General features: G+C 35.8%; 1 protein-coding gene across 2 annotated transcripts in view; it reads right to left on the bottom strand.

The window, feature by feature from the left end:
- Positions 1 to 27,897, bottom strand: part of tim (timeless) — a 275,654-nt gene that overhangs the window by 25,687 nt on the left and 222,070 nt on the right. The window contains exons 19-22 of one of the 2 annotated variants that reach the window (XM_067151261.2): positions 27,699 to 27,835; positions 10,998 to 11,124; positions 8,189 to 8,263; positions 3,782 to 3,941 (exon numbers count right to left, since the gene is read on the bottom strand). In XM_067151261.2, the coding sequence (XP_067007362.2) occupies positions 3,782 to 3,941; positions 8,189 to 8,263; positions 10,998 to 11,124; positions 27,699 to 27,835 (499 nt within the window). Of the gene's footprint in view, positions 1 to 3,781; positions 3,942 to 4,519; positions 4,625 to 8,188; positions 8,264 to 10,997; positions 11,125 to 27,698; positions 27,836 to 27,897 lie in introns of those variants that run through there. The other variant, XM_068228504.1, reaches the window with a different exon arrangement.

Below are 27,897 nucleotides of genomic sequence, written 5' to 3' on the forward strand. Positions count from 1 at the left end.
ATAAGACCTATCTGTGTCAGTGCGACGTAAAACCCCTAGCAAAAAAAAAATTAAAAAAAATAAAAAAAATCATGTGGTAAGAGAGCAGATAGGTGGGGGTGTTTCACTTTATGTTTCAAACAAATGGAAAAGCAATGTCATAAATGAAATAAATAAATCTCATAGCATACTGCAAGTCATGATTACAAAAGGAAATCAAAGATATGAAATCATTACCATTTATAACCCACAGGATAGCAACTCACCAAGTTTTTTGTTTGATCTAGAAAATATCCTAAATAGCAGTTCAGGACATACTTCAATAATACTTGGAGATACAAATATAGACTTGCTTTCTACCTCCAGAAACAGAACTTTGTATGACAATTTAATAACAACTTACGGCTATATAACATGTAATAACAAATACCCAACTAGAGTAACAAAAACAACCTCCTCATTAATTGATCACATACTTGTCACAAATAGTAGTAAAAAATGTCATGTATTCAATATAACAAATAACTTAAGTGATCACTACCTACTGGTATGTGAAATTTCTAGTGAAAAAGCAGTTCCAGTAGTACCGATAATCAAAGATAGTGGTAAGCAATTTGTAAATTACAACAAATTAAATCAGTATATCCTACAAAATAATTTTAAATGTGAGGAAATGGATATAAACACTTATTATAATAAATTTATTGAGTATATTAGCACAGGAATTGAAACCAGCTCAATTTCAATAAAAAGAAAGAACCCCAAAGACATTCCCCTAAAACCTTGGGTTACCCAAGAATTACTAACACTGATTCACATCAAAGACTCACTGTTTTCAAAAACTAAAGTTAAAAACCCCTCTGCAGAAGTAATTGAAGAATACAAAAGAATCAGTAATAAAATAACCAAATTGAAGAGAGAGTTACAAAAAAGGTATTATGAACACAAATTACAGAATTGCAAAAACCAAAAAGAAACATGGTATGTAGTCAATGAAGTGTTAAATAGGAAGCCTGGACATAAACATGAAATCAGCCATCTGGTGGTAAATGATGTCAGCATTACAAACACAGAGGACATATGCAATAACCTAAATGAACTATACGTTAATGTAGCTGAAAATATAAGAAAAGGTCTTCCTGAAGATGAGCAAGTTCATGGCAGCACAACAGCCGAAAGTCAAACTAATAGTATTTTCATGTCTCCTACTGATGAATGTGAAGTGCTCAAAATTATCACTTCTCTAAAAAATAAAAATAATTTATCTGAAGATAAAATAACCAATGTCATGTTAAAAACCTGTGTTGAAAGTTTAGTGCCATATATTGTGGAAATTATTAACCGTTCAATTCTCAGTGGAGAAATACCCCAATTACTCAAATGTGCCAGAATTGTACCTATCTTTAAATCAGGAGATAACACAGATCCATCCAATTACAGACCAATTAGTATATTATCTGCAATTGGAAAACTCATAGAAATGGTAGTAAAAATTAGGTTGGTAAATTTTCTGTGTAAAACTAATTACTTTTCCAATAATCAATATGCGTTTCTCCCAAATAGAGGAACTGATAATGCTGTATTTGATACAGTAATAGATGTTCAAAAGACCTTAGATGAAAATAAATTAGCAGCAGGGCTACTCATAGATCTTAAAAAAGCATTTGACCTGGTTGACCACAAAATACTTCTGAACAAGTTAAAATTAGCAGGAATTAGAGGTTTAGCACACAAATGGTTCCAAAATTATTTATCAAATCGAACACAATATGTGATGATTAACGATACTAAAAGTTTTAAGCAGCAGACAAAAACGGGAATACCGCAGGGCTCAGTACTAGGACCAATTCTATTTCTGATTTATATTAATGACATACAATCTCTAACACTAAAGGGGAAATGTAAAGTATTTGCTGATGATATCTTAATAACTTACAAAGGACTATGTGAAACGCGAATTATGGAAGACATAAATTGTGACTTGGACAAGTTATCGGACTGGGCTTTATCTAAAAAAATGATCATAAATGTGACTAAAACAAAATACCTAATCTTTCATAAAACAGCCCATAAGATAACAGCAGCTAACACTGTTATCCTAAAGGACCAAGTAATAGAGCGAGTCAACTCAGCTAAGTATCTTGGTATAATATTAGACTCAACACTTTCCTGGAAAAGCCATATTGATTATGTAATCAGCATAATTACCCCTTTGATAGGAATAATGCACAGATTAAGATACAGTAATTTTTCTCATCAACAATTGAAGTGTATATATTATGCAATGATCCACCCACATCTAACATACGCAAGCTTTATTTGGGGAAGATGTAGGAAAGATTACATTAATAATTTGGAAATCCTACAAAAAAGAGCCATCAAAATCATGTATGGATTCCCCTTCCTCAAACCATCACATGAAGTTTTTTCAGAGTCAAATATTCTGCCATTCCATAAACAAATTGCATTTTCATCAGCAGTCTTTATGTATAAGCTAGACAGGAAATTAACCCATTCTACTGTTAACTTCTCCCATTTTAGTGAAATTCATGGTTATGAAACTAGAGGATCATTAAGGATATATCCCTCTCATTCTAATTCAGTAAAGTACGGAGTGAAAGGCATAGAATCATCAATGTTTAGGGAATATAATGTGTTGCCTCCTGATATAAAGAACTGTAAATCGGTTATATGTTTTAAGAAAAAACTGAAGGAATATTACTCTTTTACAGATATCTTAATATAATCTCTATATAACTTGCTTTAATTAATACAATAATATATATATATTGTCCATATTTAGTATATTACAGCCATGCAATATCTGAATATACTTCTGAAAAATTATGATCCTAACATGTAAAAAAAAAAAAAAGTACTTGTCACTTTACAGAAAAGCCATTGTATATGAAATGTAATTATTGTGTTGCCTTAAAAAAGTATGTACTGTATTGTCCCTATCACGAGCCAGAGGCTCATGGGACCTTTTGTCACCAATAAATAAATAAATAAATAAATAAAAAAAAAATAAAAAAAAAATCATAATCATAATCAAAAATATTTAGAATTGTATTAACATTTATGTTTAAATCCTTAAAATTTGGAAATTATCTTAATGAAGTCCTTACTTAATGTTGCTGGCTGCAAGAATTCTTAACAGACACCAAGAGACAGGAAATGTTAGTATATAATTGACGTGCAATAAACTGCATCACTGTCTGTTTGGTTCATAAATAAAAATGTATCAACAAGGCTGTCTCTGTGATTGCCTCAAACACAAATATTCAATTCTACAACACTGAGCAGTGAGGCTGATACTAGAGAAGTGAATTCAGTAAGGTAAGGACACCTATATTGATTTCATTGACTGCAGAAAAAGGAAAAACCACACTTGACAGAGTGGAATGGCTCTAGTTGTCTCAAGTGCTGAGATAAGCAGGAATAAAATTCAAGATTAGGGGGTAATTTGGCATCTCCACAAAGATGAAGCAAGAATAAAGCAAAGGATGAGACAGACCCGTTCACTCTCTCTCCCGCTGTTCAACGTGTACATCCAACAAGCTCTGGAGGAAGTAAAAGAGAAGTGTGTGTGCGTAGTGGGGGAAGAAGATGATTGAGTGTGTGTTCAGGGTGGACAGATGGACACTTGCACTTTGCGGATGATGTAGCAGTCCTGGCTGAGAGTAACGAGCAGTTAATAGCCATGCTGAATGCATTCTGTTCCAGGCTCTAAAACTATTTTTGTATTTATACTGCAGCCAAAAATCAATCTCGGACCAACAGGACAGAATCTGAAACTTACCACGTAAAACAGATATTCTTTCAAAAGATTTTGGCTCGATTATTGATGAATCCAGACCATTCCTTTTTTCTGAGGTTTCCTCATTAACTACAGACATAGGGCTTTCTTCTAATGGCAATTTCTCCAGTGCTGTTTTTTCTGCTAAGCTCTCTGATGAATTCTGCAATAAAATCAAATACATTTCAGGTGATGAATGGTACTCGAACCCATACTCGTATTAGGTTATACTTATAAGCTATCCTTGTAGTCAAATATCTAAGAATATATCACAGTCAAAATGCTCTACTAGTATTCGTCGTATCTAAATACTGAATAAAATAATAATAATGCTATTGTTTTTACATGCCACTAACTACTTTTATGATTTTTGGAGACGTCGAGGTGCCCGCAGAAGTTATTTTACGTCCCAAATAATCTACTGACATGAGGCTGGAGTATTTCAGCACCTTCAAACACTACTGAGTTGATCCAGGATCGAATCTGGCAAGTTGGGGTCAGAATGCAGTGCCTCGACCGTCTGAGCCACTCAGCCTAGCAATATCGAATCAATTTTACATGATTACATAAATGCAAAAATTGTCAACATGTTTGTCTTATACACTTTCTCTCTTTGTATAACACCTCAGTGAAATGGGTTTGCAGAAGAAGTGGATTGGCCTTTGCCTTTCTTTGTTCTGTCTGCTACTGCACTCAGCACCGTTGCTAGTATTATTTTCTTTTCTTTTACTAGTGGTTTAACTTGTTATAGTGAAAGACATTTTCTTTTCACTTAATATATAACTTTAAAGGCTTTTCAGTCTGTCAAAATGAATGCAAGGTTAATAAAATCATGAAATACCATACCTGAAAAAGAAAACATTTAATTAATAAAAGAATATACCTTAAAATTATAACTTTTAATTAAAAACAGAATGACACTGTGGTGCACCAAGCAACTGCTGCTCAGCCTGAAGGCCTGCAGATTACAGGGTGCCATGTGGTCAGCACGACAAATCCTTTCAGCCATTATTCTTTGCTTTCTAGACCAGGGCTGCCATTTCACCATCAGGTAGCTCCTCCATTGTAGTTGTGTAGGCTGAGTGGACCTCGAACCATCCCTCAGATCAAGGTAAAACCCGGGGCCGCCTGGTAATAGGCAGGCATGTTACCCCCACACCATGGAGCCAGCATAATAATAATAATAATAATAATAATAATAATAATAATAATAATAATAATAATAATAATATTGGTTCCAGTATATGTGACCCACCAGGATTACTTGATCCAAGAACTGGGAAAACATCCAAAGAAAGCAGCTCGATTTGCTCCGAGTGATTTCTGACAAAAATAATAATAATTTAACTTCTTAATAAATGTGGAAATGATTGACCTTATCTCATTGTTGTTCTCCTGTTATGCTTCCTCTTTCCTCAGTTGTTCAGTGTGGACTGCCTTGCATGCTTTCTGGCATCACACCAGCTGGCTTGTTTAGTGGTAACATTCTGTTATGTCATGCTCCTGTGACATCCCTGGTTTTTGAGGAAATGCACTTAAAGTCTATTTGTGTATTTTTTTTATTTTTTTGTCTTTTAAACCGCTTTGGAAATGATTTTGGGGATATCTAATAAGCATTAGTGAGTTAATAAAACTCAAAATTTAATGTAGTGTGAATGTTGTGGTTTATGGATATGTGACTTAATTTGGTAGAGTGAATAGTGGAGAATCTTTTCGTTGTGCGAGATCCTTGAGGTTATTATGGTTGGCTTTTTGGCAATGTGTATTTCTATTCTATTTTTATATTTAATCATTTTATATTATTTTCAGTGTGTAATATTTTCAGATCTGCACTGATGTATGTGAATTAGTAGGTGTTGTCATATATGTGTTCACAAAAGGCTGACTGTCTGTTATGTCTAACTGCATTTTTGTGTTCTTTGTACCCGATGTGGAAATTATGTTTTGTTTGGCTGACATATGTGGCATTACAGTTTAGTTCTTGGCATTTTAGTTCATATACTCCTGATTTGGAACAATGATTTTTTTAAAAATTTATGTTCCATTTGCTGATTTTTTAAACATGTATTGTTTGTTCTGAATGCTGTTTTAAAACTTTGTTTTTTTGAATAAGATAGCTACTTTGTACATGTTTGTGTTCACGAAACTGAGAGCTATATTATAATTTTTGGGTGGAGGTTTCTTCACGCTTTTTCTGTTATTTTCTATGGTCTACTGTGTTGGGTGGATTGCTGATTTCTTCCGCAGTGTCTTTTATTATTTGTATTTCATTGTTAAAATCTGCTTTGCTCATTGGTATGGTTATTGCTCTGTGTAACGTTGTGTTTAGTCCTGTCTGTGTATGGTCAGGCGATTGGATTCGTTGTCTATTGTGTGTGAAGTCTGAGTAGGTTTCCTGTACATTTTGTATGACAGGTTATCTTTCTTGTGACGCATTTGGTATGGCTAAATGGTTAATGTGCTGGCCTTTGGTCACAGGGGTCCCGGGTTCGATTCCTGGCAGGGTCGGGAATTTTAACCATCATTGGTTAATTTCGCTGGCACGGGGACTGGGTGTATGTGTCGTCTTCATCATCACTTCATCCTCATTATGAAGCGCAGGTCGCCTACAGGTGTCAAATCAAAAGACCTGCATCTGGCGAGCCGAACTTGTCCTCGGACACTCCCGGCACTAAAAGCCATACGCTATTTCCATTTCAATTAAAACATCATAGATTGCCCAACAGAGATGTGTTTCTCTTGCATCTGGTAGATTAAAATGGCATTTCAAAATTGATACCCAAACAGTCTAGATGGCATCATATAAAAATATCTGCATATTCACTGCCGGAAAAAATTTAGTACAGCTGGAACGACAGCATCGATTTTGATTCGATGACGGCAGATGCCACCTGGGGGATAGTAGATGTACTGATAATGGTTTCATTGTTGTCTGCCAACAGATAGCGTAGCGACATAGCAGCCAGAGTGCCATCTGCATGTACCCTTTAATAGGGAATGTTTACAGCCATAAGGCTCAGTGTGATGCGAACGTGAGTGAGTTTGACAGGGGTCAAATTGTGTCCTTCCCAGTGGCGGGATGGTACTTTTGGAGAATTGCCACACAAGTTGGATGTGCTGCGTCAGTTGTGCAACGATGCTGGTTGCAATGGTCAGGTGAACATTCTCACACCCGTAGACGAGATTCTGGATGTCCACGCAGCATGGATGTCTGCCAAGATCATTGTATTGTTAGGGCAGCAGTGGCAGATCACAGCTACCATAGCACAGATAAGAGGGTTTGTGAACCCAGAAGTATCAACACGAACTGTTGCCAACCGGTTACTAGCAGTGGCACTACGGGCACGCACACCTCTAGCCCATCTTCCACACATGCCACAGTATCGACGTTTGCGGCTCGACTGATGCCGTCAGAGGATCACTTAGAAGATGGAATGGTAGGCCATGGTCTTCAGCGATGAAAGCAGATTCTGCCTGCATGCAAGTGATGGTCGTTTGCGCATACGACATAGACCTGGCAAGCGCCAGGTGTTTGTAGAGGGAATGCTGACCAGCACTCGGTACGTGCAGAATGTTGCAAGACCCGTTCTTTTGCCATTCTTCGCAACAGGAAGGTGATGTGTTGTTCCAACAGGATAATGCTCGCCCACACAATGCACGTGAAACTCTCGTGCTCTGCATGACGTGCAGCGACTTCCCTGGCCAACACAATCTCCGGACTTATCTCCCATCGAGCACGTGTGGTATATGATGGGACGACAACTGACACGTGCGACCCGTCAACCCACAACTCTTGCAGAACTACGTAAACAGGTCGAACAGGTGTGGAATAACGTATCCCAAGACAGTATTCGCCATCTGTATGATCAAATGGATGCCAGAATCAGCGCCTGCATTGCCACCCGTGGAGGATACACCCTGTACTAATATGAGTGTTTCAGCATGGATCGACACCTGGTACCTCAGTACTGCTTGAGCTATTGATCTGTAAATGTAATAATTTCATGTACTCCATATGCACTGTTTCTACAATAAATCTTAAGAGTGAATTGGAAAACTAAGAGGGTGTACTAATTTTTTTCCAGTAGTGTGTATATATATATATATATATATATATATAGCCGAGGACATGTGATTATCATCATCATCATCATCATCACCACCTGTCTGAATTTTTTCAGGCTCTATCACTTAATATTTATCAGTTTTTTCTGTGTTCTTGTTTTCCTAAATATAAAAACAGGAGATAGTCAGTATTTCTTACATTTCTTACAGTACTCTAGCAATCTTCTCAGCAGTGCCATTAGAAGTTCCACAACAGTATAATACATAATCATGTTATTTTCCTAGTGATTCCTTTTAACTGGAAAAAATCTGACTCAAGCTAATGACACAATTAATAAAACTTACCAGTGCTTCGATCTTCATGAATTCATTAAATTGTTTATGACTAATCACATCCTGAGTGAACAAATGATGGATAATCTGAAACAATAGAATACAGACTTGCAATTCACTATTAACTCTAATTATTTTTAAAGATACAGTCAATCATTTATGGTATCCATCAGAATCAAAGATACTTTGCCAAGCCACCCTTTATACCCATGCTACAAAACAGAAGTCTAATTTTCTATTTTACTTTGTTTAGGGTAATGGTCATGAAAGAACATTAGACCTATGTAATAGCATGAAGTTAGAATTTTATTTGATGAATTAGTGCAGCATGAGAAGCAGATCACATTAATAGTCATCTTGACCATGAGTGGTTATCTGTCACTTGCAATACTTTGAAAGATTCAGACACTAGTCCCTACAAACACACTTCATTTCATATGTCTCTGTAAATGTTTTCCCTACCTTGAAACAAAAACTGATTTAGATACCCTACTTATGCTGTAATAATCAGATCTCTCAATAAATGCAACATATTCAACAGCAAACTAATGATCGTCCAATCAATTGCTAGATGATTTAGAAATCCATGGCATGTAGGAAGTTTGTTAGGAAGGACATCACTATACAGCACCACTTAGCAGATACTATTACCACATTGCATTAATACAGCATGTTTAAAAAGTAGTAATTCTTTGAACAGGTTTTGTATTGGTCAGTGTGATCAGTATTCCCTAAATACTTCTTGGAATCTTTGTAGTCATCGTTGGCTACTCATTTCAGAATATAAAAATTCCGCTGCTTACAATCCACTAGCATTCAGTGCTGTTTGTGCTTGTACTTTCGATGACTGAACAAGTCAATTCTAGCTTTAAACATGCATCCACACAGATTGCACTCAATGGATGGGAGCATCTGATGGAGTATACGACTGTAGTTTAACCTCTTTGTGTCTGTGATGCTCTTGTTTGAATAGTTCACTTGGCAAGTGTGTCCCAGGTTTGAGGGTAGATGTCTGTGACCTTCATGGTTTGTTTAAGCTGGTCTTTATAATGCTTCAAACGGGCACCGTGGGGTCATGTGTCTGAGGAAAGTTCACCACAAAGGAATTGACGAAGAAGCCTGGTGCCACTCAAATGGTACATATGCCCAGTCTGCCAAAGCCAATGGCCAATAATAGAGTCTTCTACACTGTTCTTGCATGCTTTCTCAAGACCTGCAAGAATGGAGACATGGTTCTCCCATTTGATATTTAAGATTGAACAAAGTTCCTGCTAATGAAAATGTTCAAGTTTCTTGATGTGATGGCGGTACAGGTTCCAGGTTTCACATTCATAGAGTATCGATGTGATGACTGCTTTATACACCATGAGTTTGGTATGATTGTTAGGTCTCTTAAAGACCCACTTGGCTAGCTGACCAATGCCAAATGAGTAGCACGGAGTCTGTTTTCCACATCCTCTTCTGAAGTGCAATCACTTAAACAAAATGCTCCCAAGGTACGAGAAGTGATCTACCTGTTCCAGAATGACATCTGAAACAGACATTGAACTCTGTAAGGCTAGTCCTTCCGTCAATTTGGGCAAGGATCTTGTTTTTTGTTTTTTTGTTTGTTTTTTGTGCATTAATGATGAGGCTGAAATGATCATATGTGCTCTTGAAACTATTGACCGACTGTTGCAGGACCAATTATCATTGAATTACTTGAACCACTCATAATACTTTAAAAGATGCAGACACTTGTCCCTATAAAAACACTTCATCATTTCATATGTCTCTACATATGTTTTTCCATACCTTGAAATCAAAACTGATCTAGATACCCATTTATGCTGTAATATTTATACCTTTTTGGAACATTTCATAATTAAAATATTCCCTCAAATACCCAGCACGTAATAAAAGTAACTCTGAATATTAATTTAACCATAAATCACATGATGTTAAGTAAAATAATTCTTCTCTCTGAAGTTGACAGTGCTCTATTAAATCGAAATTGCCTATCTAGTTTGGCTGACAGCATTTTGTTGAAGTGAATAGTTTTTATTAAGGAATTTATTTCCTTCTTTACTTTCATCATATGCAATAACTATAGTTTTGGACTTGTTAAGAAATAGCCGTTTCCAAAATGTTGTGAAGGACATTTCCACCCGTACCCCAGCCAACTTGAGATATGGTGAAAGTTAACAAAGGCCAGTTTGCGGTATATAATAATTTCGTGTGGCTATTTCTAGCTGAGTGCAGCCCTTGTAAGGCAGACCCTCCGATGAGGGTGGGCGGCATCTGCCATATGTAGGTAACTGCGTGTTATTGTGGTGGAGGATAGTGTTATGTGTGGTGTGTGAGTTGCAGGGATGTTGGGGACAGCACAAACACCCAGCCCCCGGGCCATTGGAATTAACCAATGAAGGTTAAAATCCCTGACCCAGCCGGGAATCGAACCCGGGATCCTCTGAACCCTGAACCGAAGGCATGACCATTCAGCCAACGAGTCGGACAGTTTGCGGTACAACCCCGTCATGGGTACAGGGTTGTCAGCACCATTCTAGAGTTCAGAACTTAGTTGTTGTTTGGATGTGAAGAAATAAATACTGTAAGAGTTGTGTAGTTATGTGATTTTGAAATACATTAATTGTAGTATTTTCACTCTAAAAAATCAAATGTATAAAACATGTACATTGCCTTCTGAGAGGAATGTGGCAACCTTGTAAATTTCACATCTTCGACACATGCCAAGGGATGTGGTTTCTTGCGAAGGCGAGTAAGAAGAGTAGGTAAGCTTAATGTGTCAAGGACTATATCATTACTTGATTCTCATACTTACTCCAAGTCTAGACTTGTTTGCCGCTCCATTGTCCTCAAACAGATCTTTTATCTTCCCAACTGTGTCTTTATTTTTTAAACTCTGCTCATAAAACCAATACAGGTGGTCTAATTCGTCTTTGGTCCATCTGGAAATACAGAATATTTTATTATGAATAAACTTTATACTCCTTTCTCCGTAACTTGAGGTTAAATAAAAATGAATATAGTTGGTACTATTTATTACTTATTACTTAAGCATAAATATTCTGCAAAATTCTTTTGAACAACACCAAAGATAATTAAGTGTTAATGTTCAATGTTGGTCAATGTGGTAGAATGGGACTTTCTTTTTCTTTTATAACTTGAGGTTGCCTAGACCAGGGTTTCACAACCACTGGGCCACAGTCCTGTACTGGGCCCTGGCAAGTTACACTGAGCAATGAGATATTCTTTTGGAATTTGTTATTTTACTTTTCTAAGCATTTTCCACAAACAAATGTTTTGTAGAGGAAATATTCTTAGGAGAATAATTTTTGTGATTGTATTGAAAAGCACAGACCCAAGTTATTTTTAAATTCTAAAATCTAACTAAATATTGTAATATTTCTGTGGCAAATACCAGTGATCAAGCCACTTAGGAGTTATCATCGTAATCTATGATCTTCATATCCGTATTGACGAACTACACAATTAGAAATAGGAAAGGACTTCCACCTTATCAATATTTATTTATTTATTTATTTATTTATTTATTTATCTATTTATTTATTTATTTATTTATCAATAAGTATTGATAAGGTAGAAGTCCTTTCCTATTTTTAATTGTTAATTAGGAGTTATCAAACAGAGTTTCTTCAATGTTTTGGAAAGGGAATATCGCTGCTTATGACCAGTCATAAAAATTGCCTGTAAGCCAACTGCAACAATGAGTGGCAGATTTTAGTGATTAATTAGTTGGTAAGTCAGAGATACCAACTTTTGAAGCAGGTTATCAATAAATTCCCTCACCCACAACAACTCTCAGACGTAAACTTTGAATTGAAAAATTTTAGTAGTTTTTAAGTGACAGAGACACTTCTTGTTAAGAGAATCTGATTATATGTTAGTTTTAAATGTTTGAGTTAACAGACACAGCTGGTATTTTAAGAGAATTGTATGTACGTCTAGAAGATTGTAGTTTGAAGTTTATTGATTGACATATATATTATATTTTAATTTGGAGTAATTTAGTTGATGTTAAGTATGAGATAATAGGTAGGTCCAAGAAATATTTGCTAGTTTTGGAGCCGCTCACGGAGAGAACGTAAAATGTTCTTGAAACATGTATGGTGTTTAATGATGAAATAAATAATTAAGAATTATAAAATATTGACATGGCTGATTTTGAAATATAATAGCGATTTCATTAGTGGACAACAGAATTCGTCAAAACTGTATTAAAGTTCAGGGTTACCTGGGGTGAGCACTTGGCTATGTATTGTTTTGGGTAAGTAAGCATGTAGTTGTACACATATTATATACTAGCTGATGTACCCGTGCCTTGCTACGGGATTCTCAGAAAGACTGACTTTGTGGTTTTCCTAATTGAAATCAACAAAGGTCATTACAAAAGTGTCAGTAGAAATATAGCGATTAAAAGCAATGCTATCATATAAGATACTCTTATCAAATGAAAAACTGCACATTTTCTCACTTTTAACATACTACGGTGTTGATCTAACAATCCAAAATTTCAGAGCTAGAATGACCAGGCCGCAGACAGCCGTGAACACTCCTCTGACATTATTCTGTTAAATATGCACACTGCTCATTCCAATCAGTGCCTCAGAGTAGGGATCGAATAGTTGAATTCTATGATGAACCAGTGCGTTACATATAATAGTAGGGTCTATCAGAAAATTTATGAACCAAAGGAATGGCATGCTAAAGAAGACAGTTATTTAACTCCCCAGCTACTTCCTGCCAATATTCAGGCAGGCTGTTACACTCGGTACGACCAGGCGAGTTGGCCATGTGGTTGGGGGCGCGCAACTGTGACCTTGCATCTGGAAAATAGTGGATTCGAACCCCACTGTCAGCAGCCCTGAAGATAGTATTCCGTGGTTTCCCATTTTCACATAGGGCAAATGCTGGGGCTGTAACTTAATTAAGGCCAAGGCTGCTTCCTTGACACTCCCAGTCCTTTCCTATCCCATTGTCGCCATAAAACTTATCTGTGTGGGTGCGACGTAAAGCACATTTAAAAAAATTACTTGGTACGCAGCAATAATCATATCTATCGGAGATGAGTGGCAGCAGAAGACATAAAGCACATCTCAACAAACAGTGGTCAATGTAATGCTACTGTTAATCAGTTTTATGAGCTTTCTATATTGTAGGCCTTCACATTTAGTTTTTTCCGACTCTGTGATATTAGGGCATGTTATATAATTATTTATAGCAAAGACTGTAGTTACTTATTCTCTGACTTTACATACCGATTTTCATTGAATTCTGTTTACCCATTTTCTCATGACTCGGCGCTGATGTGGACTTAGTAACAAAACTCCAAATTCATGAATATATCTGTGATCATAGTCAGTACGGTAACAATGTATAAGACATAAATGATTGGAAATTTATTAATATATAACTTTAATTATGTAATATTTATCGATACAACCGCTAATAACATAAATATTTGAGAATTAAATTGTAGGCCTTCCCCTAAACTACCATTTCACTCAGCGTGAATAAAATTATTCATGGCCTAGATTATAGTGAATTATTCTCCGACTTTGCATACCGATATTCATTAAGACAGGGCCACCAATAACATAAATATTTGAGAATTGAATTTTAGGCCTTCCCCTAAATTACCATTTTTCTCAGCGTGAATACAATCATTTATAGCCTAAATTGTAGAGACTTAATCTCCGACTTTGTCTACTGATTTTCATTAAGATACAACCACTAATAACATAAATATTTGAGAATTAAATTTTACAAAGATGAGTTATTTACTGTATAAGGTTCAACCTATTCAATACTAATTACATTTTGTATAGATGTTATTCACAACACGTAATTAGTATTGAATAGGTTGAACCTTATAAATAACTCATCTCTGTGATCTCAGTTCAATACCGAAACAACAATGAAACTCGTATCTTTGAATTAAATTTTAGGCATTCCCCTAAACTACCATTTCACTCAGCGTGAATACAATTAGTTATGGCCTAGATTATATCAACTTATCACCCCGGCTTTTCATATAGATTTTTATTAAGATATGACCAATAATAACATAAATATTTGAGAATTAAGTTTTAGGCCTTCCCCTAAACTACCATTTCAATCAGCGTGAAGAAAATTATTTATAGCCTAGATTGTAGCGACTTATTCCCAGACTTTGCATACCGATTTTCATTAAATTCTCTTCAGCCGTTTTCTTGTGATGCGTGTCCAGACAGACAGACATACAGACAGAAATTACGGAAAATTAAAAAGTGCATTTCCTTGTTACTGTGGACACGACTGATAGAGAAATACCATCCTTTTTAAATTCTGAGCAATGTACAGACAAAATCCTTATTATATATATGTATAGATTAAGGTGACCAGAACAGGAAATGTCAAATTTCTCAGCTAATAGTAACTATTACGAACTATGCACTTGATGTACGTTTCGATATGACAATCTAAGAATCACAGAATTATTTCACCACCTAATCGATACCTTTATTTGCCTTTGCCAATTTTATAAAATCATTAGTAGTACATGTTTGAACTACTGTACATTTTTACAGGTTTTTTTTACATTTTTTAACAATATTTTAGTTAAGGATAAGTTTTTAATTATACTTTTTAAGTATTCCTCTCCCCGTCACCCCGATCATCCTTCCCCATTATACAAAGTCATACGTTTCTCATGAGAAGAGTTCAAGGCTGTTACGAGAACATATATTGTGTATACTTTCATCTTTTTTCTATAGCTAAGCATAAAGAATGTAGCTGATGATGACTGCAAAGTAGTTGAAACATGTACTACTAATGATTTTATAAAATTGTCAAAAGCAAATAAAGGTATCGATTAGGTGGTGAAATAATTCTTTGATTCTTAATATTAACTATATCGAAAAACTGTACATGTAAACACATTGGAGACGCCGCTCGTAGAAACTACGGGCACGCTATTTTATTGCTGCTGACGGAGCTCAGACAATCTACAGGAACATTTTCACTGTCGCTAAAAAAATAATAGCTGCCATTTCAGAGAGCTGTGACCACTAGGATACAGTTGAATGCTTCTATAAGCATAAAATATACTAGTTATGAACATAAATCAGAACCTCTTCTTTCAAGGCATTGATAACACAGCCACGTTCCCACATAACCTGGGGCTGCATCATCGTTGATTCTCAGCTGTGAAATGGGCGGGAAAGTACGTACAGTACATGCGGACAGGAAGAGTGTATGTTCAAGATGCAGGCTTGTTTGTGTAATTCTTATGAATATTTAGCATGTCTAATTCAAGTGTACGAAATTTTGACAACGAATCCATAATGAATATTCTTATGGAAGATACGAGTTCTGAAAATGATGAGGATAACAATTACACACCAAATAAACATGATGATTCTGGCGCTTCATGCAAACAAATGTAGATAATAAGCTAATTTCAAATTGGTGTGAAGTGAAATGTAGTTTTATACCACTTCCTGAAGTGGGTTCTGTAATACTGTTTTATACCACTTCCTAAGAATGTCAAATCAAAATCAAATCAAAATCTCTTTATTTGCAAATGAGGTGTCTACCTCGGTGGCAAATGGTACACTAAAATACATTATTGTCAAGCACTAAATATTAAATTAACAAGAGAAGAAAATTTTTCCTATAATACAATATTATACAATTTACGCTAACAATGTTTTCTATTAAACACACAGCTCATCCTTAATAAATTTATATTGTTTACAAAATTCTAATTATAATATCTCCTGTACTACTTACAAATATAGTCAACTGATATACAGTATGTGGAATTGCTTCAAATGATACTATAAAACTGGTATAACGTTAATATTTACATTGCATTTATTTATTTACTTTTTTTTTTTACCCGTTCTGGATCCTAAGTAGCATAACGACCTGCTGCGTCTTAACCAGAGCCCCTTTTGCCACCACTTTTCAGAGTTCCTGAAGGGCCTTCACAGCTACCGTAGCGGTCCCAGGGCCCTCGAAGTCCCCACTGTACTTCACCCCTACAGGCAGTCCCCTACTTTGGCTGTCCAAACTCCTTAGACCAGGGGATGGAATTAATTTATTCACACACATTTTTTTTTTATTTACAATAACCTGCACCGGTCGAATGCCCTCTAACACTTCATTTATTTTCTCTGTTGCTGTTTATTCTCTTCTTGAATATCTGTACAGATTTTGGAAAAGGATCAAACACTACCCCTGGTAAACTGTTCCACTCCTTCACACCCTTCCCAATGAATGAAAATTTACCCCAATCGCTTCTGCTAAAATTCCTTCTAATTTTATATTTGTGGTCAGTCCTGCCGATATAATTATTTTCCAACTGAAGCCTCTCACGGATATCTCCCCATGCTTCTTCTCCTGTATAGGCTCTATATAATCCTGTAAGTCTAGTTTTCTCCCTTCTCTTACTTAAAGTTTCCCACCCAAGTTCCTTTAACATTTCTGATACACTACTCTTTCTCCTGAAATCCCCTGTTACAAATCTTGCTGCTTTCCTCTGCACACTATCTATTTCTTTTATTAGGTATTCTTGGTGAGGATCCCAAACACTGTTTGCATATTCCAATAATGGACGAACCATACTCAAGTAACTTTTTTCTTTTAATTCTTTGTTGCATCCTTTAAGTAGCCTCATTATGACATGTAATGATCTGTATGCTTTCCCAACAATGTCATCAATATGACCCTTCCAGTGCAAATTACTATCAAATCTCACACCTAAGTATTTGCACTTGCCATCTTTTGGGATAACTACCTCATCCAAAGTATATTCAAATTCAGTTTTAAAGCTCCTGTTTGTAAAAGTTGTAACAGTTGATTTGCCTCCATTAACCTTCATATTATTTTCTTCAACCCATTGTTGGATACTTTCAAGGTCCCTTTGTAATTCTGAACAATCCTCAATGTTGTTTATTTCTCTATAAACAATTATGTCATCTGCATACAATCTTATTTTTGATGTTATATTGTTCCCTAAATCATTTGCGTATATTAAGAAAAGTAACGGACCGATTATACTACCCTGTGCAATTCCCTTCCAAACTTTCTCTTCCTGCGATACATTATTTCCTACTTTGACTTTCTGAACCCTTGAATTTAGAAATGCTTTTATCCAACGTGTAACCCTTACGTCCAATCCTATTCCCTCCAATTTCTTTAATAATATTCCATGTTCCACTCTATCAAAGGCTTTGGAAAGATCTATGGCTATGCAATCTAACTGACCTCCTGAATCCAACTGATCTGATATGTCCTGCTGAAATCCCACCAGTTGTGCCTCACAAGAAAATTTCTTTCTAAATCCATACTGGCTCCTCATGAACCAATTTTTATCATCACATATCCCTCTGATGTACTTCGATATTAAACTCTCCAGAATTTTACAAACTATACTGGTCAGGCTGATTGGTCTGTAGTTCTCTGGTTTCCTTTTATCACCCTTTCCTTTATAAATTGGTATTATTATAGATTCCTTCCATTCCTTTGGTATTACACTATTATTTATGACATAGTCAAAGAGAAATTTTAAATAAGGCACTATGTACCACCCCATGGTCTTTAATACCTCCCCAGTAATTTGATCACTTCCTGCAGCTTTTCCTTGCTGAAGCAGTTGGATTTCTCTGAAAATATCTTCGTTTGTGAATGAGAAGCTTCTTGTTTCCCTCTGTCTCTCTCCCTCTCTATCTTCTGTTTCGGTTTCCAACTCTTGACAATCATCTACTGAATCTCTAAATTCCCTACTAAATAGGTTTGCTTTCTCAGTATCTGTTAAATAGTGTTCACCCCCTTCTCCCACCATTGTAGGAATTTGGACTCCTTTTCCTTTTTGATTCCTGATATATGAATACAGCTTTTTCCATTTCCCTTTGTGGTCATTACCCTCTTGAAGTATGCCATTCATATAATTCTCTTTTGCTTCCTTTTTCACTCTATTCAGTTCCCTCATTAGCTGTTTTCTAGTTTCTCTACTCTCCCTACCCTCTTTGATTTTCCTGTTTACTATTCTACATTTTCTTTTTAATTTTCTTATTTCCCTTGTATAATAAACAGGGTCTGAGGTCATTTTACCCTTCTTAACAGGTACAAATCTCTTCTCTCCTTCCCAAATAATTCCTTTAAATTTAGCCCAAAGTGTATCCACGTTACTCCCTTCACTTATCCAACAACTGAATTGTGATTTAAGGTAAGTCCCAAATTCATCAACTTTAGATTTTCTGTACAATTTCTTGTCTTGTGTAACCCTCTTATTAAGCCTTTTTGGTACGAGTCCTACATCCATTATTACAGCCTTATGGTCTCCTATTCCTTCAATTACCTCAGTTTTATCAACAATTTCCCATGGTTTAACCAAGAATACATCTAGTAAGTTATTGAGACGAGTCGGTTCTTGTACTACTTGTGTAAATCCTCCCTCCCAAATTAACTTATTTGCCAGTTTCTGTTCATGGGCTTCACTTGCAGCTCCTTTCCATTCAACTTCAGGCAAATTTAGATCTCCCCCAATTATTACCATATCATTATTATTGTTTTTATGAGTATAATCTATTATTTTTTCAAAGATTTCCATGTCTCTTTCCTCTCTTCCAGGCCTGTATGTTCCTATAATTCCCACCTCCTTCATATTATCACAAACTAATTTTATCCCTAATATTTCATCCCTTTCATCGGTAAACCATTCATGTGAACAGTAATTTTCCTTCACCAGAATAAACACCCCCCCTCCCTTTTTATCTCCTCGGTCTCTACGATAGACTGTGTACCCTTCTGGAAATACTTCTCTATTACCCACCCCTTCTTTCAACCACGAGTGTTTCCCGTGTACAGATGACAACCTGCAGCAACTCGATGCAACCCCATCGTCAAACAACGAACAGTGGGCAAATTACTGGTTGTAAACAAGGATACCGGTGTCAATTGACCAATTAGGTTAGAATCTGTATTAGTGTGTTTCAGTAGATGTGTCCACAATATTAGACAGATTTTGAAATATTAACTGAACTGGCATCCATAGCTGCATCAGATTTTTCTTTCGTTTGTAAAACTTATTATCTTCATACATTTGTATTTAAAAATTGCTGCACTATTATGATTATTAAAACTCATTTTAGTGTGGAAAGAAGTGTGATCTTTCTAACTGTTCCAAAAGTTGTTATAATCATGGCTTACCCTAGCATTGTAAAAATTTCAAAAACCATTAAAAACCCTGCAATTTCTGGAGGGTAGCACATTCCAATATGGCCGTCTCCAATGTGTTAAAGGTTTTGTAAAATATTATTTCTGATTATTTTACATTTTGTGCTTTTTTCACTGTATAAAGAATAACAAATGAGATAACTGTATTCGGGATTGTTACATTTTCTATAAATTCCAAATGTCCCTGGAAATATTAGTCCCATCTATAAACTGTAAATAACGGAAGTTCTAGAAACTAAAATTGTAAATCATTTATATCTCACACATTTTTACCATGCACATTATAACAAAGATATTCATGAATTTAGATTTCTAGTGCTAAGTCCATCAATGCCAAACATCACTAATATGGAAATATTATTCAGGTTATTCAGGTTATTCAGGTTCTAGCAATGATGGTTATTGTTGTCACGATTGTTAGTGTCCTAAACCCCTAAAACATTCATTCAAATAATGAGAGGAAGATGGAATCATAACAAGGGATGGTGGAAGCCTAGATCTTGAATGCCATATCACCACACTAAAAGCAAACAATATTTGATGGTGTACAATGTCTTAAGACCCTAAAACTAATCAAAAATAATATTGCACTGACCAACTACTCTTGTTAGTTGAGGTGTGCTCTGTCTCTTTTGCTTCTACTCACCCTGCTAGATGACGTTACTGCTGCAAAAACTAACCTGTCAATGATGAGTATACAATAGCTAGTTAGTTATATAAATGGTTCCTAAGGATGTTTAGAAAACTATTCATATTTTAAAGACAAACGTCATTAATCAAAGGATAAACTTCTTATAGGAATTAACAACCAGGTCCTGAGAGGAGCAAAAATTGCAAAATAAAATGTAAAATCATTACAGTACTACACCATGATGGTATTGAACATACAACAAATGAAGATATAGCTGGATATTTCAACAAATTTTTACTTCAGTTGCAGAAGAGTTAAGCAAAAATATCCCTCATTCCAGTAAGTTAACAGCTACTAAAAATGGTATTAATAATTAAGACCAGTCAATGCAAATAAATAAAAAAATTATGATTAAGTGATTCTGGATCTAGTGATGGAGAGAGAGTTTAAGCAGTTTTCTACTTAGAAAATGTAAAGGCATTCTAGTGCCTCTTATTGCCAAGTTAATCAAACTCTCTGTATGTATGCCAGATAAGCTTAAAATAGCTGGAGTTGTCCCTAAACATAAATGCAGCAGACCCCAGCAATTACAGACCCATCTTCATCTTATCTGGACTTGGAAAAAAAAAAAAAAAAGGAGATGAAATGCAGTTACTGTAAAAACAGATTTATTTACTTTTTGAATTCAGTAAATTATTTTGCCATTAGTCAGTACGGTTTCTTGAGGAATATAGTATCACTTTATTCATGGTTGATGAAGTGCAGTTCTTACGGGCGAGTTTGGACAATGGCATGAGTGGTGGGGGGTCTCTTCATTGCTTTATGTAACACATTCGATACAATTAGTTACAATTAATTGCTGCTAAAAATAGAGATGACTGGTGTGAGAGGAAGACCATCGATGTTGTTTGAAATATGAAACACTTTGTCAATGTCAATGATGTGAGAAGTTCTCTAATGAATGTTAAGTACTGTGTTCCCCATAGTTCTGTTCTGAGTCCAGTGCTATTTATTATTTGTATGGATGACATCTTTGATTCTGATCTAGAGGACAATCCTCCTTTATTTACAGGTAACAGTGTTTATTTTATTCAGGAGAGAAACACAACTATATTACATAAGATGAAGGAATTCTCCACATTAACTGAATGGATTAACTGTAATTATCTCATCATCGACAAACAAAACACATTTTTATTCCAAAAAGCTGGTAAAACACTAGTAGGAGCATGTAATGCTCTCGCTCTCAATATTGGAGTTATAAAAGTTTACTATACTACTTAGGCCTGTGTACAGACACAAGTCTAAGTTGGAGCCATCATGTACAATTTATTGAAAACAAAATAGTACACATCATAGGGAGCACATAACAGTATATACAGAGTTGTTCCTGTAGATACCATAAACAGTGTTACAGTAGTTTTGCACTAATATATAGTTATCTGCAGTACATTAATATTGTCTAGAGTTGTTGCACACAGGGTCAGACAGATGAGCTACAACTGTTACAAAATAAATCCCTCAGAGTCATATTTGTTTTTCCTTTCTTAATGTCTATGCAAGTGATGTACTCTTCAGTAGGAATTCCAATCAGCAGATTTGGTATCACGTATTCATTGGAATCATTTGATCATAAAACTGAATGTAACGATATTCAAGTAGATATCAAAAATAAACTTATTAGCAGCAGAACTATTCATTAAAAGGCCACATGAAAGGTGGAAAATTTACATGTTCCAAGAATGAATAGTTCTCAAATGAAAGGGTCGAAATGTTCAACATTTGATTGCATCACATATCAGCAGGAATACACGTTTTGACTCTTATAGAGACATTCTCAGTTACTTTAAATATAGGCTTAAGATTACAAGGACAATATTTAGTAGTATACATTATTTAATTTGATTTCCGGGTTGAACTGTGTTGTAGTTGTCTGCACATCACGTACAGTTTGCCGACGTTTTGAATACATTGCAGTATTCTTTGTCAAGGTGACTGAAATACCCTTACTCGATCCGAGGTAATCAGTCTCTCAGGCAGAAATTTACATATTTGATTTTTTAACCCTTCAAGCCGGTATTAAAAGCTGGCCAAGTTTCGCCCTTCTAAACGACTTGTCTGATTTTGTTCAAAATAAGAGGATACATAGTTCATATCATGCAGATGTTGTATCTACATAAAAAAATGTGGTATGCATAGTAAAAAAATGCCTAATTACCTTCTTGTTGGAATAAAATTTGAATCAACAAGTGTTCATGACCACTTAAGAAAGCATTCACTTAATCACTATCATGATGTACATCACATGTAATTTCCTGCTGTACATAATCATCAGCATCACTAATACTTTCATTATCACTCAGATTATTCTAATAACTACTTTCACCTAATATGCATTTGAGAGCTACCGGTACATTAGATAAATACAGACTATGTGAGGACGCCGCCATGTTGTTTACAACGATCGACATTGATGAATCAAATTCCTTTTATACCAACACAATGCCACATTATGGTAAAAGATACTCCCCTGCATAGAATGATACCCTATGCTGTGAGCTGTGCTAAAAGTTCACGTTGACAACCAACAGATGGCACACAGATGTACATCTAAAACATTGCTAGCCTAGTCCGTACAGCTATACGTGTAACCACTCCTGGCTTATGTTTTGTAGGTCCGTACACATACACGTCGAAACAGCTTGAGCGGTTAAAAGATAATGTCTACAAGTTAAATTTTATCTTGAGCATCAACTTGCAGTCTATGTGTGCACACACTAAAATTCAATGTTGTAAGGATAACCTTAAAATGATGTGGATGATAAGTTGATATTCAAGATAAAATTTAAACTATAGACATTATCTTTTAAAAGACCAAATATAGTACTAAATATTGTCCCTGTATTCTGAAGTCTATTTTTATTTTATTTTTTGCTAGTTGTTTTACGTCGCACCGACATGGATGGGTCTTATGGCAACGATGCAATGAAAGGTCTAGGAGTAGAAAGGAAGCGGCCATGACCTTAATTAAGGTACAGCCTCAGCATTTGCCTGTTGTAAAAATGGGAAACCACGGAAAACCATTTTCAGTGCTGCCGACAGTGGGGTTCAAACCCACTATCTCCTGGATGCAAGCTCACAGCTGCGCGCCCCTAACCGCATGGTCAACTCACCCAGTAAGCCTATTTTTAAAGGAACTGGGCAATATACAAGATAAAGTGTTCAACAGGTGGGCCCTTTCATTTGAGAATTGGATAGTGTCAACACAGGTATTGAAACACCGAAATTCATCAACTGTCAAAGAATGAATAGAGTAAAAAATGGAATTTATATTATATTGAGCAGTTGAAGCATTTAACTCTGTTATTAGTTAGAAATTGTCAAAACTATGCTACTTTCAAATAGTTACTAACAAAGGATCTTTTTGGATAAATACATACCTATTTCTGTAGTTTTATATAAACTCACTTATATGTAAAGTAATGGATTGTAACATACAGGACTATTCAATCTAATGTTTAAATATTACATAACTATTTTAGTATTATAATCACAGCAATAGAACCAGCTTTTGGGTGGTTAGGCCGTGTGCATAATGCAGAGTTTCGTCCAGACGTGCCATTTGGACTCATCAGCTGGAATGGCACGCCCCTCCAGGACTCTGCATAGCAGAGGCAGACCAAACTGTGTGGCCCCGCCGAGTTAGCAAATCAAGTTTGCTAACCTGCTAAAGGAGAAAAGATTTCTCCGTTCAAAAAAATGCTCCCCCATTGGAGAGACAACATCAAAAAAGGCTTTCACGGCCGCAGATCTTATAATATTATAATATTATAATAATATTATATATAATATATATTATATCTATATATATAAAATAACTTGTCCTGACTGACTGACTGACTGACTGACTGACTGATTCATCATCGCCGAGCCAAAACTACTGGACATAAAGAAATGAAATTTTTGGGATATATTCATATTAAAATGTAGGTGCTCGCTAAGAGAGGATTTTTGGATATTCCGTCGCTAAGGGGGTGAAAAGGGGGGTGAAATTTTAAAATGAGTGTATCTATATCTCAAAACTTTAAAAGTTTACAGGTGTAAAAATTGGTATTTAGAATCTTCTTTAAAAATAAGGAAACACGTATTTTTTTGTTTTCAGAAAATCCCAATAGGAGGGATGAAAAAGGGTGAAAATAGGGGAAAATGGGTTGAATGCCTTTAATCAGGATACCGGTACTTATATCTCAGAAACTGAAGATATTTCAGACCTGAAAATTGGTACTTTGGATCTCTTTTAAAAATAAAGAAGCACGTATTTTTTTTGTTTTTGTAAAATTCAATTAATGGGAGGGTGAAAAGGGGGTGAATTTTTAAAATGAGTGAATCCATATCTCCAAACTTTTAAAGTTTGCAGATGTAAAAATTGGTATTTAGAATCTTCATTAAAAATAAAGAAACACGTATTTTTTTGTTTTCGGAAAATCGCAATAGGAGGAGTGAAAAGGGGTGAAAAAGGGGTTGAATGCCTTTAATGAGGCTACTTATATCTCAGAAACTGAAGATATTATAGACCTGAAAATTGGTGTTTGGGATCTCCTTTAAAAATAAAGAAACACGTATTTTTTTGTTTCTGGAAAACCCAATTAAGGAGGGTGAAAAGGGGGTAATATTTTAAAATGATTGTATCTATATCTCAAAATTTTTGAAAGTTATAGATGTAAAAATTGGTATTTAGAATCTCCATTAAAAATAAAGAAACACGTATATTTCGCTTTCGGAAAATCGTAATAGGAAGGGTGGTAAAGGTTGAAAAAGGGGTCGAATGCATTTCATGAGTCTACTTATATTTCACAACCTGAAGATATTACAGACCTGAAAATTGGTGTTTGGGATCTCCTTTTAAAATAAAGAAACACGTATTTTTGTCTGTGGAAAATATAATTAATTGGGGGGGGGGGTTGAAAAGGGAGTGATTTTTTAAAATGAGTGTATCTATATCTCAAAACTTTTTAAGTTTATACATGTAAAAATTGGTGTTTAGAATCTCCTTTAAAAATAAAAAAACACGTATTCTTTTGTTTTCGGAAAATCTCAATAGGAAGGGTTTAAAAGGGTGAATAATGGGTTGAATGCCTTTCATGAGGCTACTTATATTTCAGAACCTGAAGATATTACAGACCTGAAAATTGGTATTTTGGATCTACTTTAAAAGTAAAGAAACACGCATTTTTTCGTTTTTGGAAAATACAAATATTGGGGGTGAAAAGAGGGGGTGAATTTTTTAAAATGAGTGTGTCTACATCTTAAAACTTTAAAATTTACAGATGTAAAAATTGGTAGTTAGAATCTCCTCTAAAAATAAAGGAACACGTATTTTTTTTGTTTCCCGTAAATCCTAATAGGAGGGGTGTAAAAGGGTGAAAAATGGGTTGAATGCCTTTAATGAGGATACACATATCTCATAAACGAAAGATATTACAGAACTGATAATTTGCATATGGGATCTCCTTTAAAAATAAAGAAACAAGCATTCTTTTAAATTTGTTGGTTGGGGGGGGGGGGGGGTTGGCGGTAATTAAACTTAACGGCGGTGGGGGGTGGGGTGTAGAAGGAGGTGAGACCAATTGATTTTACTGTTATTAATGTACTTATCAGGATCCTCCGTTTCTCAGGCGGCAGCGCGCCGGCCTCTCACAGCTGGGTTCCGTGGTTCAAATCCCGGTCACTCCATGTGGCATTCGTGCTGGACAAAACGGAGGCGGGACAGGTTTTTCTCCGGATACTCCGGTTTTCCCTGTCATCAGCCATTCCAGCAACACATAATAATAATAATAATAATAATAATAATAATAATAATAATAATAATAATAATAATAATATTCCGGACCGTCGTCAAATGCGCGGACCGCGCTGGAAACGGCTCCTGGACGGGTAATGACTTAGAATGCAGTCCGGCCGCGGGTTCAGTGCCACCAAGGCACCCAATATGACACCACGCCGGATCTCCTGAAGGATTTTATCCATATTAAAAATATTATAGGAAAAGATGGCAAAGATTTACGAACCCAACTGACCGGGAGGAATACCTGAGCCTAGCCCGGGAAGTACGAAATCGATTGCTGGAAAGGAAGATTTAAAAATGGGAGGAAACGTGCCGTAAAATCATAGAAAACCAGTCAGATCGGGAATTTTGGTGGATTCTCGCAGAAAACGAGTCAGATCGCGAATTTCGGCGGATTATATATCTAAAACAATAAGCATTCAATTATAAATTTCAGTATAATACCGTAGCGAAGCACGGGTATCTTGCTAGTATATATATAATATTATAAGATCTGCGGCCGTGAAAGCCTTTTTTGATATTTTAGTATTCCTTAAAATTTCAATAAAGCAGAGGACAGGAAATCCAACAGATAACCTTCAAGCTCGATACCAGATATGAATCTGCTTGCTAGAAAAATAGCAATATAAACACAGAAAAATGATTAAGTTCATTGTAATTGCCGGACAGCTATCTGTTGGATATTCTTTCTTGACATTTAAATATATACAGAGTATCTCATATAAACTAAGACCGAACGCACAGTGTTTGTACTCTGCATTACGGCAGCTGCCTCAGCTGAACTTATGTCTGCGTGGCTGCCCTGCTTTAAGCATGTATACAATTTTATATCATCTTACCTTATGAAAAATGCTGGAAGTATCATCCTTCCTGGGTTATATAGGCATTGTATCTGATAACCACATTCTGTCTGACGCGAGTGAGTTCTGCCACTGTAATGTTTCTGATTTCATTCGTACTGTTTTCTTTCAGTTCCTCCAATGTGTGAGGATTTGTTCAATACACTTTTTCTTTCAGTTTACCCCACAAGTAAAAATCACACACTGTTAGATCTGGAGAATGAGGCAGAAATAGACCAACATTGATCATTTTGTCTGTAAACACTTCCGAGATATTAAGAAGGGAATCTTCTGCTGCACGAGCAGGGGCTGAAGCTTGCTGAAACCACCTGCGCGATTTTTCTTCCTCCGTTAACTGATGAAAGAACAGCGTCAAAATGTTATCTTAGTACCTCTCTCCATTTACTGTCATCTCGAAAGAAAAAAAAATAGGCCCAGTTATTCATCTTGCACTACCAGCACAGCAAACTCCAATCTTCCTATCATAATGAGGGACTTCATAAACACCATTAGGATTTTCTGCACACCAATAATGAGTGTTACGACTGTTCACACGACCATTATGATGAAACCAGAACTTTTACATAAGAAAATACGGTGTTGCAATGATGACTGTCTCACCATGTTAACAAATGAGATTCAGACTGGCAGCTGATACTTGCGCAGGTTGCTTGCAAGGCCAAGAACTGTGCATGCGCCTCCCATACTACAGCGTACATCTCTGAGAGTAAACACATCGCTTCAGCGGTCTTAGTTTATATGAGAGACCCTGTAAGTATTTACTTTGAAATCTCCATCGTGCTTTGCAACTAACTTGTACTATCCTCAGCATGAGCTCCAGCTCAGGGGACTGACTGCCTCATAAGTAGTCCCGCTAGCTCCAATTATTAAATCTAGGATTTTAAGAGACTCATAAATTAATATACCACCATAATGATCAGGATTAATGGACATGAAACTCACCCAACAGTGTGTTCATCTCCCACCACTATATCACAGTCCATTTCACCAGGAACAGGCGTAATCTGAAGAGGCAATGGCTTTGGTTTTGGAGTGTTGACAAACTTGTTAATAACATATTCAATGAGGTCAGCCCAATCCTAAAAATCAAATTATTTTATAGTTCTAGTGATAAAAGATTAAATATGAGATTTCATATCAA

Source organism: Anabrus simplex, chromosome 7, assembly GCF_040414725.1.
Source record: "Anabrus simplex isolate iqAnaSimp1 chromosome 7, ASM4041472v1, whole genome shotgun sequence".
Classification (NCBI taxonomy): Eukaryota; Metazoa; Arthropoda; class Insecta; order Orthoptera; family Tettigoniidae; genus Anabrus; species Anabrus simplex.